General features: G+C 46.9%; 1 protein-coding gene across 2 annotated transcripts; it reads right to left on the bottom strand.

Annotated features, from left to right (window-relative positions):
• Window positions 1-620: 620 nt before the first annotated feature.
• Window positions 621-11,486, bottom strand: snx21 (sorting nexin family member 21). 2 transcript variants are annotated; one of them, XM_078244174.1, is made up of 5 exons: window positions 11,207-11,486; window positions 7,527-7,951; window positions 7,107-7,245; window positions 6,748-6,913; window positions 621-4,489 (listed from the first exon to the last, which is right to left on the bottom strand). In XM_078244174.1, exons 1-5 carry the CDS (start codon window positions 11,484-11,486, stop codon window positions 4,042-4,044), a joined length of 1,458 nt encoding a protein of 485 aa, XP_078100300.1. In that variant the 3' UTR covers window positions 621-4,041. The 2 variants fall into 2 exon arrangements, with proteins under 2 accessions (XP_078100300.1, XP_078100301.1); XM_078244175.1 differs by lacking the exon at window positions 11,207-11,486 and adding an exon at window positions 11,103-11,200.
• Window positions 11,487-12,859: the final 1,373 nt, after the last annotated feature.

Below are 12,859 nucleotides of genomic sequence, written 5' to 3' on the forward strand. Positions count from 1 at the left end.
CGGTGTTCTTGCTCAGCTTCTCCACATCACCCACACTGTACATGAATGGACGCGTTGCACAATAGCGCAGCGCTAAGCTCACAGTCTGTGAGCACACGGCTTCGTTTTGTTGCATTGGCAACATACGGCTCAAGAAGATACGGAACTCCCTCCGCTGAGAATCTATATCTTTCATAAAGAGAGTCATCGGGGAGTGACGACGGGTTTTGTCGGTCTCTAAATGTTCTGGCTCTTCTGAGCGCACCAAGCTCCACAGGATCTAAGAACGGCGACGCCAATATGATCAAGAACGAATGAGTCAGTGGGCGGTGCTTTTACACCGGTTGACCTCTGAACTCCATAACGCTCCCGACCAGGTTAGGCGTTCAGCATGAGTTACCACGGCGACTGAACCCGTAACAAGTGATCCACCGTCGTGGTACAGAAACCCCGGGTTGAACCTGAAGTTAGCTCGTTAACGCCATATCCTGCTTCGTAGTCCAGGCCTCTGCTAACACCTGATAGGTCTCCAGCTGTTTTGGTTGTGACTTCGTCTCAGGACTCAGTTTGGTGTTTGCTGTCCGTCTCCATGACGACTCAGTGGGTTACAGTCAGAACATGAAGAAATAATCAAAGAAATCCAGAATTTGTAAGAAATTTATTCCATAAAATATATATTTGAAAATATACTATACATCACTCTGAAGCAGTTCTGCTGAATCCACATAGAAAAATATGTACAGACAGACAGAGGGAGGGAGGGAGAGACAGACAGACAGACAGAGGGAGAGACAGACAGAGGGAGAGACAGACAGACAGACAGACAGACAGAGGGAGGGAGAGACAGACAGACAGAGGGAGGGAGGGAGAGACAGACAGACAGAGGGAGAGACAGACAGACAGACAGACAGACAGACAGACAGAGGGAGGGAGAGAGAGACAGACAGACAGGCAGACAGACAGACAGAGGGAGGGAGAGACAGACAGACAGAGAGACAAGCAGACAGACAGAGGGAGGGAGGGAGAGACAGACAGACAGAGAGACAAGCAGACAGACAGAGGGAGAGACAGACAGACAGACAGACAGAGAGACAGGCAGACAGACAGAGTGAGAGACAGACCGACAGAAAGACTGAGACCTGTCACACGTCTTGGACTGACAGTTTACACTTTTTCATGGAAAACTTAACTAAAGTTTACATGAATATGAAACAATATGAAGTTTAAATGTCAACTAAAATAAAAAATAAGAATAAAACATTCACATTTTGGAACAAATATCTTTACAAAAAGTGACAAATGTTGAAATAAGCGACAGCAAAATGCCCAAGAAAGCTGCAACATTTTTTTTTCAAACTTCAAAACCCTCGCCAAAAATCTGCATCAACGTCAAAACCCCCCCAACAGAAATATCGAAAAAAGAACCAAAACCATCTGTAGTCTTTCCTCGGGCAGCTCTAAGTTTCCCTGTGTGAAGTCAGAGGGCCACCGTGAAGCGCCTGCTGCAGGTGCGTTTAGAGTCCAGATCCACTTTTGCTAGTTTGACGGCAGAAAAAATGGTCCGTGCGCCGGCCAATCAGAGATCATCTCCCATTCCCTTTAAAAGCCAGGCGCGTTTGGACCTTGGAGCATTGCTGTTATGATGGAGGATTAGCACCGTAATATTTGTATTTGTAATCTTCTGCATGTGTGTGTGCTGCTGTGCGTCCCTGTGTGTGTAACAAGCATAGTGTGCACGTGCTGTGCATGAGCCTAGGAGCATTTTACTAATGCTCTGTTAAAATAACAATGAAATGCTGCGTTATTGACTTTAGACCAGGTTTTTGTTGGTCAATGGTGCCATCACTTCCCGCTGCCTCAAGATAGCAATACTCCCAGAATGCACCTGAACACACCTCCCTGTAACACCAGCACGCCCAGAATGCACCTGAACACACCTCCCTTAAGACCAGCACGCCCAGAATGCACCTGAACACCTCCCTGTAAGACCAGCACACCCAGAATGCACCTGAACACACCTCCCTTAAGACCAGCAGGCCCAGAATGCACCTGAACACACTTCCCTGTAAGACCAGCACGCCCAGAATGCACCTGAACACACCTCCCTGTAAGACCAGCAGGCCCAGAATGCACCTGAACACACCTCCCTGTAAGACCAGCACGCCCAGAATGCACCTGAACACACCTCCCTGTAAGACCAGCACGCCCAGAATGCACCTGAACACACCTCCCTGTAAGACCAGCACGCCCAGAATGCACCTGAACACACCTCCCTGTAAGACCAGCACGCCCAGAATGCACCTGAACACTTCTCCCTGTAAGACCAGCACGCCCAGAATGCACCTGAACACACCTCCCTGTAAGACCAGCACGCCCAGAATGCACCTGAACACACCTCCCTGTAAGACCAGCATGCCCAGAATGCACCTGAACACACCTCCCTGTAAGACCAGCACGCCCAGAATGCACCTGAACACACCTCCCTGTAAGACCAGCACGCCCAGAATGCACCTGAACACACCTCCCTGTAAGACCAGCACGCCCAGAATGCACCTGAACACTTCTCCCTGTAAGACCAGCACGCCCAGAATGCACCTGAACACACCTCCCTGTAAGACCAGCACGCCCAGAATGCACCTGAACACACCTCCCTGTAAGACCAGCACGCCCAGAATGCACCTGAACACACCTCCCTGTAAGACCAGCACGCCCAGAATGCACCTGAACACACCTCCCTGTAAGACCAGCACGCCCAGAATGCACCTGAACACTTCTCCCTGTAAGACCAGCACGCCCAGAATGCACCTGAACACACCTCCCTGTAAGACCAGCACGCCCAGAATGCACCTGAACACACCTCCCTGTAAGACCAGCATGCCCAGAATGCACCTGAACACACCTCCCTGTAAGACCAGCACGCCCAGAATGCACCTGAACACACCTCCCTGTAAGACCAGCACGCCCAGAATGCACCTGAACACACCTCCCTGTAAGACCAGCACGCCCAGAATGCACCTGAACACACCTCCCTGTAAGACCAGCATGGGCCACAGATGGGAGCAGGTGCATTTGTTATTTAAACGACGTGGGCGCTGGACGGTCTTAAACTAGCAAAGACACTTGCGTCGAGCTTTGTGCTGCTCTGAGCCGGGTGCAGGATAGGACCCTAAAACATCAGATGTTATAAACTACATGTGTTTTGTGTGCAGGAATCTTAACATGTAAAGTAACTAGTAACTAAAGCTGTAACAGAGTAATGTAGTGGAGTAACTAAAGTAAAATATGTCTCTCTGAAATGTAGCGGAGTAGAAGTAGATAGTGGCATGAAAAGAAAAGACTCAAGTAAAGTACAAGTACCTCAACATTTAGACTGAAGTACAGTACTGGAGTAAATGTACTTAGTTACATTCCAGCACTGGTTCAGACGCAGTGAATGATGCGTTTGTGCAGATAAAGAAAGAGAGATTCTAGTTTGTGTGATATGTTGTGTTTGTTCCTGTCTGAATATAAGTCTGTGTATTTATTGCTTGTATTGTATAAAGTCAACATACAACGTATAATAGTTTGTGTTTTTTTAACTGCCCGGTGTCAACAGATGAAACTCAGTTACAGTTACTTTGCTGCTGATTAATGTCCCTAACACATGAGACATGAAATGATTTAATACCTCTTTGACTGGTGAATGTTGAATACCGGCAACAGCCAAAGATTGGAGTTTTCCCTCACGTACAAACATCCAAGATGCTCATTTAGGATGTAAAAAAAAAGTGCAATAAAAGGATTTTGTTCCTTAAATGTGAATTAAAATGCCGATCACAAAGTGATTATTATATTCAGAAACAATCTGATCCATCCTCAGCCGCTCTCTTTCACAAACTTATCGTCTCCCCGCTGAGCTGCTTACTGAAGAAAACGTCTCAGATGGGTTTTACCATGTTACAACGTAGTGAGTGCAGGGTGTCTGTGTGTGTGTCTGTTAGTTAGAGTGTGTGTGTGTGTGTGTGTGTGTGTGTGTGTGTGTGTGTGTCTCTGTATCTGTGTGTGTTTTCGGTCTGTGTGTTTCTAGCCCTCCCATTCGCTCTCCTGCAGGTTGTGATTGAGCAGAAACTCTGTGATGATTGGCTGATTGTCTAGCCCCGCCCCCTGCTCCCCCAACTGCTGCAGTAGCTCCTCCCACCGTCGTTTGTCTCTTCCTGTCTGCCAGGACAGGCGCACCACGGCGCGCAGCAGCGGCAGCAGCAGTGGGTGTGGCCTGTCAGTAGGTGGGCGGGGCTTATCCTCGGCTGGCGTGATGAGGCGCAGCGCCGCATCGCAGTGATGCCGCGCCTCCTCCAGCTGCTCCGCCTCCTGGAAACAGCGCCACAGACCCACCAGGGTGAAGAGCCAATGGGAGGAGGCCGGGGGCGGGGTCGGAGCCTGGCTGTCGTCGTGGTTACCTGTCCAGCCTAGTTTGTGTTGCAGTCTCTTGGCGTTGAGCAGCGGACCCAGAGCCTCCGGAAAACGTCCACCCCTGAAAGAGACAACACACACTGTAAACACCCCCCCTCAAAGAGAAACAAAATGGTGAATAACCTTCCAGCACACGACACGTAGACTACAGAGAGAGCAGCTGGCTAACGGCAGACTACGGAGAGAGCAGCTGGCTAACAGTAGACTACAGAGAGAGCAGCTAGCTAACGGTAGACTACAGAGAGAGCAGCTGGCTAACGGTAGACTACAGAGAGAGCAGCTGGCTAACGGTAGACTACGGAGAGAGCAGCTGGCTAACGGTAGACTACAGAGAGAGCAGCTAGCTAACAGTAGAGTACAGAGAGAGCAGCTAGCTAACGGTAGACTACAGAGAGAGCAGCTGGCTAACGGTAGACTACAGAGAGAGCAGCTGGCTAACGGTAGACTACAGAGAGAGCAGCTGGCTAACGGTAGACTACGGAGAGAGCAGCTGGCTAACGGTAGACTACGGAGAGAGCAGCTGGCTAACGGTAGACTACGGAGAGAGCAGCTGGCTAACGGTAGACTACGGAGAGAGCAGCTAGCTAACAGTAGACTACAGAGAGAGCAGCTAGCTAACGGTAGACTACGGAGAGAGCAGCTAGCTAACAGTAGACTACGGAGAGAGCAGCTGGCTAACGGTAGACTACGGAGAGAGCAGCTGGCTAACAGTAGACTACAGAGAGAGCAGCTAGCTAACGGTAGGCTACAGAGAGAGCAGCTAGCTAACGGTAGACTACAGAGAGAGCAGCTAGCTAACGGTAGACTACAGAGAGAGCAGCTAGCTAACGGTAGGCTACAGAGAGAGGGGGATATTTTTACGTCCGTTTCGGAGCAACAGAGGGAAAATATTTCAGTCGACACTAACTGGAACCGAAATGAGGAACCGAAATTACCGAAAATACTCCGGTCAGATCCCTACCGGTCGCGTCGGAACCAAACCCTAGATTTGAATGCACAATTGTTTTTGTAAATAGCAAATAAATAAGAATTCAATACATTACATCTATGTTATTTTGTCTTATGCCCTGTTTACACGTACGTGGTTATCTTAAAAAACAGACATGTCCCTTCGTTTACACGCAAACGGAGAACTCGCCTCTAACGAGTCTGTCTAAAAACTCAGCCAGAGAGGAGATGTTTGAAATCTTAGTTTGCACGTTTGCACATAAACGGAGACAAACGGAGACAAACGGAGGTCTAGGCAGCCGAGGAAGAGAGAGGAAGTGATTGGTTGCTGTTGTTGCCATTTTCTGGATTCTGATTGGCTAACGTGGGCTTGAGCTTCTCGTTACACCGCCACCTACAGGTCTGGCGTGCTGTTGACGGCATATATACACGGGGACGTGTAAACAAACTCTTTCTGAAAATTGACAGCTGTGCACGATGTTATTTTAGAAAACGGAGAGGTTGAAATGTCCGTTTATGAAAATAGCGGCCACGTGTAAACGTAGCATCAGTGAAAGTCTGGCGCCTTTAGTCTCTTCCACATGGTGAAGGAAGGTATAAGGTGGAAGGTATGCAGTTTATTATTAATTCAACAACGGTATTGGATCAGTATCGACAGATACACAAAGCCCGGGCATCGGTATCGGGACTGAAGCAGTTGGATCGGTGCATCCCTAGTACACATGTCCAAAGAATGCCTCTAAAACCTGAACTATACCTGAATATCTTAATCAGGAAATGTTAATTCAGAAAAACTTATATAGAGAATATCTAAATGAAATGTGCCGTTTACATGACCTGTATCAAACTATATTGTCATATTCTGAATACTAACAATAGTTAGTTAATAGGAATAGTAGTGTCAACACGTCCCTGTTTCTCTACATATAGATCTGAAGCTGAACTCAGATCTATATGTAGTTCAACAGCCAGGGTTTCCCAAATATAACAGCCCAGCATAGTATCATAAATTACATTATCGTCGGAGAATGTTGTTGAATCCGTTGGTTTGAATGTGCCGTTGGCCCAATCAGGAGCTAGTCTATATATCCACGAAGTTACACTTCTGGGATTTCTCCGGTACTGCCGGATGCCCATCCTAGGAGTGCATGATATATGGACTCAATATCGTTATCGTGATATCACGTTGTGCAGTATTATATCTAAAGTGCTGCGATAAGTATGCAATATTTTGTTTATTTTGTGTAGCGCTGCGTGTGTGTGCATATTTCGACAGACAGTGTAATTGAAGAAATAGATAGAGATATACGTCCTGACTCCCTGACTGTCCCAGCTGTGTGTGAGTGTGAGAGCGCGGGGTGAGGGCGGTACCTGAGGAGCAGCTGGGCGGTCTGCAGGTCCGTCAGGTAGAAGAAGAGTCGAACGCACAGCGCCCCCCGCAGGCCCGGCAGGGAACACAGGTGAGACAGGTACTGCTCGAAGGCTCGGCTCCGCCTGCCGATCGTCTCCGCCGTGAAGTTCCTGCGCAGCTTCTTCCCTAAAGAGATCCAGACAGGAAGCAGCCATGGTTACAGGAAGCAGCCATGGTTACAGGAAGCAGCCATGATCACGTGTTCTGTCTGTCACCTGTGTGCCTCTCTGAGCGTATAATAAATATATTGAGGTGTAAATGAATCAGACAGAAGCAGTGTGTAGAGACATTGAGAGGGATGAGATGAGATAATACTCACGTGGGAAACAGACTCGCTCCATCTGGTCTCCGTGGTTACGGCGCAGCGTTGCGTGCAGCCGCTGGAAGTCAGAGTATCGGCGAGTGATGATGGCGGGAGTCTTATCACCTCCAGACTGGATCACATGGATGGTGTACAGCTAGACACACACACACACACACGCACACGCACGCGCACACGCACACACACACGCACACACACACACACACACACACACAGTTGAGTTGAAGCTCCTCTGGTGATCTTTGTGTTTTTGTAAATAATTTCAGGGTTTAACGTTCCACGTTAGGGTAACCTGACTGGCCCTGCCAGCCCTGACATGTTGTGTGACCCTGTGTCTATTAGGACTCACCATGTATTAACCTGACTGGCCCTGCCAGCCCTGACATGTTGTGTGACCCTGTGTCTATTAGGACTCACCACGTATTTGGAGGAGCCGTCGGTCACCACGCTGGCGTCGGTCACTTCAAACAGCAGCTTGTCTGTCAGCTGTCTGTCAGCAGAGTTGTTGCTTCCTGCCGTCAGTCTACGTAGCGTCTTCCAGCTGTCCTGGAGCTGCCGAGTCAGCAGGAAGGACGCCGGAGACACGCCCGCTGGAGACACGCCCACTGGAGACACGCCCACTGGAGACACGCCCGCCGGAGACACGCCCGCTGGAGACACCGCTGTCAGAGACGAGGACGCTGGAGACACGCCCGCCGGAGAAGAGTACGCTGGAGACACGCCCCCAGGAGACACGCCCGCTGGAAACACAGCCATCAGAGACGAGGACGCTGGAGACACGCCCGCTGGAGACACAACCATCAGAGACGAGGACGCTGGAGACACGCCCCCAGGACTGATGTCTGCAACACAGGGGAGACTATTATGATACAATACAACTTTATTTAATTTCCTGGGAGCCAGATCTTAAAGGAGAACTCTGGTTGATTTCAACACGTAGCTCTGTTGTGTGTGGTCACGTAGTGCTGTCAGTACCGAGTTCTGCTCGTGCTACAGTTAGCACCAGGAGGCTGAAACAGGGCAGGTTTTAAACATGTTGGAGATGTCATTCCAAGTGCCTACCCATGTGGAGTGATTCCTTCTGAGTGAACACAGTCAATCTGACTGCAGTAGATGTGTAGGAAATGCACCAGTTGTGTTAATATCAGCCAGTGCACATACCTCTGTTTAGTTACGGTGAAGTCCACACAAGTCGATTATCAAACTCAGAGTGCGGATCGGGCCGCATTTTTCTGTCCGAGCCCGGCCCGCTTCGGACAGAGCAGTAACCGAAACCGGCCCGAGCCCGACAGGCATTAAGATATTTATGTCCGAGCCATCTCATACTAATGACACATGTACGTTTGGAGGAAGGCATTCAGAAATGTCAACAGATGAGGTATCAGCACACACGGGGCAACAAGCTCACGTTAACACAGGCACACACCTACATAATCAGCTGTTTTACATTTAAAATGTTCAATGCCTTATCACGCTGATGGGACCGGGCTCGGTTCGGGTATCCATCCTCTAGAACTCATAATCCAATATTCCGAAACGTATTTCTTCCACCAAAAAATGATGGTCACAAACAACAGAGCTACGTGTTGAAATCGACCAGAAAACAAAAGTCAGCTGTCAAGTGGGACAGTTTCCAGAAACACTCACATCCTGTTAAGTCTGATTCTGATTTAATAAAATGTTTTCAGACCCATATATCAGCTCGTACACTGTCTCCAGATGTTTGAGATGAAAATACAACCTAGGGTCTTTTTGTGAATGGACCCAAGTCAAACTTTCGTTTAAAAGCATAATTAGGACGGAATCGCCACTTTTAAGATGGACCGTATTCTGGTTTTTGGGTCAAATGGCCTTTTGAATGGGAGAGCTAGGGACACTACTATGATCACATCAGAATCACTATTTTTAAACCACTAAGAAGGCTCGACACAACATGAGACTTTGCTCCAAGTATCACCAGGGACTCTACACCTTAACTACACCGGTGCTTAAGGGATATCCTAAATCTGGGGCTCCTTGTTTTGATATTGACTCGTTGTGACTGCCGAGGTGGTAGCAGCCGGAAACAACAAGAGCTACGTGAGTTGTTAAAACCTTTCTTTTAGTAAACTCTGTGAACACAACCAATGTTGTCAGTGCTGTGGTTAAGGTGTAGAGCTCCTGGTGATACTTGGAGCAAAGTCTCATGTTGTGTCGAGCCTTCTTAGTGGTTTAAACATAGATATTTTGAGGCTAGCATCAACGTGTCCCTAGCACTCCCATTCTGGCGTTTCCCAGCATGCCCCTGGGTCCGCCTGGATCTTGCAGTCGGTGAAAAGCAACTGCCTGGGTCTCAAACCTGCGGCTGCCTTCAACTTGTGAGGTCATCGTTGACCATGTGTGCATGACGTCAGAGCAAGTCGGACACAAATCCACCCAGCATGCATAGAGCTTTTTCAGGGCAGACATGTTGACATGTCGTAGGAACAGCACACGTGTATTCAAAACCATGAATGATAGACTCAGACTTCTCTTTATTGATCCTTTTGGGATGACTCCCGCAAGGAAATTAGACTTCCAGCAGCAGATTTTAGCAGCTTACAGAACACTCTTTAAATAAAGGAGGTATAAAAAATACAGTATAAGAGTAACAATGACAATAAACTTTTAGCTAAATATTTTTTACAAAACAGTAAACAACAATAAACTACAGATAAATAAAGATAAATATATAGATATATAGGACTACGTATGGTATTGTGTTATTGTGCAGTTAATAAATAAATGACATTTAGCATAAACTAGCAGTTAAGAGCAGTTAGAGTGTCCAGGTATGTATGGGAGTAGATTATTAATGTATTGCACAGTGAGTGAGTGAGTGGCTACCACTCCTTCCCTTCCTTCCTGTTCTGTTCTCTTTACCCTATTTATTCTATTTCCTCCTCCCCCCCCGAGTGAGGAGTTGTAGAGTAACATAGAGTGATGGCAGTAATGTAGAGAGAGCTGGCAGTAATGTAGAGATATGGCAGTAATGTAGAGTGATGGCAGTAATGTAGAGATATGGCAGTAATGTAGAGTGATGGCAGTAATGTAGAGATATGGCAGTAATGTAGAGATATGGCAGTAATGTAGAGATATGGCAGTAATGTAGAGATATGGCAGTAATGTAGAGAGATGGCAGTAATGTAGAGAGATGGCAGTTGATGGCAGTAATGTAGAGTGATGGCAGTAATGTAGAGTGATGGCTGCATTCCTCTTAGGAGAGGTCCTGGTGTTGTTCATGCTGACTCACTGAAATATCTCACTGGGACACTAGATAGAACTGAGCCATCGTTAAGGTGATCAGTCTCAGCTGTGCTCTTCCTACTATGACAAGTCAACATGTCTGCTGTGAGAAAGGTCCGTTGGGCGGAGATCGCTGGTGATCGATTCTGAGCAGACCTGGCTCATCTCCAACTAGAGGTGCACCAATCCCATATTAAGATCAGATATCGGCCCCGATATTGACAAAATAGCTGTATCGGGGATTGGAAAAATGAACAGATCCACAGGCCGAAAAATGAAATAAGAACTAAGAATTTAAGATTATTTTGTTTTACATGTTTACAATGTTTGGTAACTGTTTAATTACTATTGTATGTTTGACCAAGACACTAGTTTGTTTCTACTGCTACATTTCATTTATTTACATTTATTTTAAGAAGTTTGATTACATTATATTTTTTAATTAACAAATAAATAAGAATTCAATACATTACATCTATGTTATGTTGTCTTAGTGATGAAAGTCTGGAGCCTGTAGTCTCGTCCACATGGTGGAAGGAGGGTATACAGTTTATTATTATTATTATTATTATTATTATTAAGTGTTGACTTCGGGTCAAATTGACCTGTTTTAAATTTTTGTTTTATATCAGAAAATATGGGTCGTAGAAAAATAAGCGCTGAAAATGCGTAGATTTAAAACGTGTTTTTTTCAAGGCTGACGGGAAGACAACACAAGAGTGAACTCACCAACGGCATCGATCGGTATCCAAAGCCCAGGCATCAGTATCTGAATCGGGACTGAGAAAGTGGGATCGGTGCATCCCTTGTCCAACGAGCCTTCCGTCTCCTACCTGTGCTGCTGAGCCCGTCCTCCGTGGAGTCCCCCAGGAAGTCCGAGTCGCTGTCCTCTCCTCCGCTGTCTCCGTCTCCGATGGCGGCGTTGTTGAAGCTCAGTGTTCCCCCGAGGCGCTCCGTCACACACTCCTCCTCGTCCTCCTCCAGCTCCGCCTCCCACCGCTCCTCTGTAAACTTCTCATCTTCCTGTCCATCTGCTGCTTCCTGCTCTGGCCCCGCCCCCTGGCCATCCTTAAACAGCGAGCGCTTCAGACGCTCCAGCAGCCGGGACGCCATGGGGGCTGTAGAGACAACAGGGGAACGATCTTTACGTTACATTAACCATCCAACAGCTCAGACTGTTACAGGATCAGGATGTGTGTGTGTGTGTATGTGTGTGTGTGTGTGTGTGTGTGTGTGTGTATGTGTGTGTGTGTGTGTGTGTGTGTGTATGTGTGTGTGTGTGTGTGTGTGTATGTGTGTATATATGTGTATGTGTGTGTGTGTGTGTGTATATATATATATATATGTGTGTATGTGTGTGTGTAATATTAAGACAAAAAGTCAGAATGTTTTTGAAAAAAGAGAAAATATTACCAATATTTTGAGAACAGATGTTGAAATATAACAGAAAAAGTCTTTGAGAGTAACAGTTGAAATATTTCCTGAGAATAGTTTCTAGTTTGAACTAGTCTGATGATGATGAAGATGAAGATGATGTGTGCTGTGGCCGGGGCAGTACGTGGAGACACCGACCCTACGCCACCGCTCCACAAATGTCAAATCAAGGAGAGGGTTAACTTCTCCTGCTCCAGATTAGACAGACAGACAGTAGAGACAGACAGACAGACAGTAGAGACAGACAGACAGGCAGTAGAGACAGACAGACAGACAGGTAGGTGCTGGTCATATAATTAGAATATCATGAAAAAGTTGATTTATTTCAGTAATTCCATTCAGAAAGTGAAACTTGTATAATGTATACATTCATCACACACAGACTGATATATTTCAAGTGTTTATTTCTTTTACTTTTGATGATTAGAACTGACCACTAATGAAAACCCCAAATTCAGTATCTCAGAAAATGAGAATATTGTGACAAGGTTCAATATTGAAACACCTGGTGCCACTTTAATCAGCTAATTAACTCAAAACACCTGCAAAGGCCTTTAAATGGTCCCTCAGTCTAGTTCTGTAGGCTACACAATCATGGGGAGGACTGCTGACTGGACAGCTGTCCAAAAGACGACCACTGACACCTTGGACAAGGAGGGCAAGACACAAAAGGTCATTGCTAAAGAGGCTGGCTGTTCACAGAGCTCTGTGTCCAAGCACATTAATAGAGAGGCCAAGGGAAGGAAAAGTGGACAAGCAATAGGGATAACTGCACCCTGGAGAGGATGGTGAAACAAAACCCATTCACAAATGTCGTTGGGGGGGGATTCACAAAGAGTGGACTGCAGCTGGAGTCAGTGCTTCAAGAACCACCACGCAGAGACGTATGCAAGACCTGGGTTTCAGCTGTCGCATTCCTTGTGTCAAGCCACTCCTGAACAAGACACAGCGTCAGAAGTGTCTCGCCTGGGCTAAAGACGAACAGGACTGGACTGCTGCTGAGTGGTCCAAAGTTATGTTCTCTGATGAAAGTACATTTTGCATTTCCATTG

This window comes from Sander vitreus, unplaced genomic scaffold (assembly GCF_031162955.1).
Source record: "Sander vitreus isolate 19-12246 unplaced genomic scaffold, sanVit1 R1_20, whole genome shotgun sequence".
In the NCBI taxonomy this organism is placed as follows: domain Eukaryota; kingdom Metazoa; phylum Chordata; class Actinopteri; order Perciformes; family Percidae; genus Sander; species Sander vitreus.

Coding starts and splice junctions, on each gene's coding strand:
- snx21 (XM_078244174.1), bottom strand. CDS start 11,486: ATGGCGTCCCGGCTGCTGGAGCGTCTGAAGCGCTCGCTGTTTAAGGAT. Junction 6,914..7,106: donor GGAGCGAGTCTGTTTCCCAC/GTGAGTATTATC, acceptor GGATCTCTTTAG/GGAAGAAGCTGCGCAGGAAC. Junction 4,490..6,747: donor ACCGCCCAGCTGCTCCTCAG/GTACCGCCCTCA, acceptor TGTCTCTTTCAG/GGGTGGACGTTTTCCGGAGG.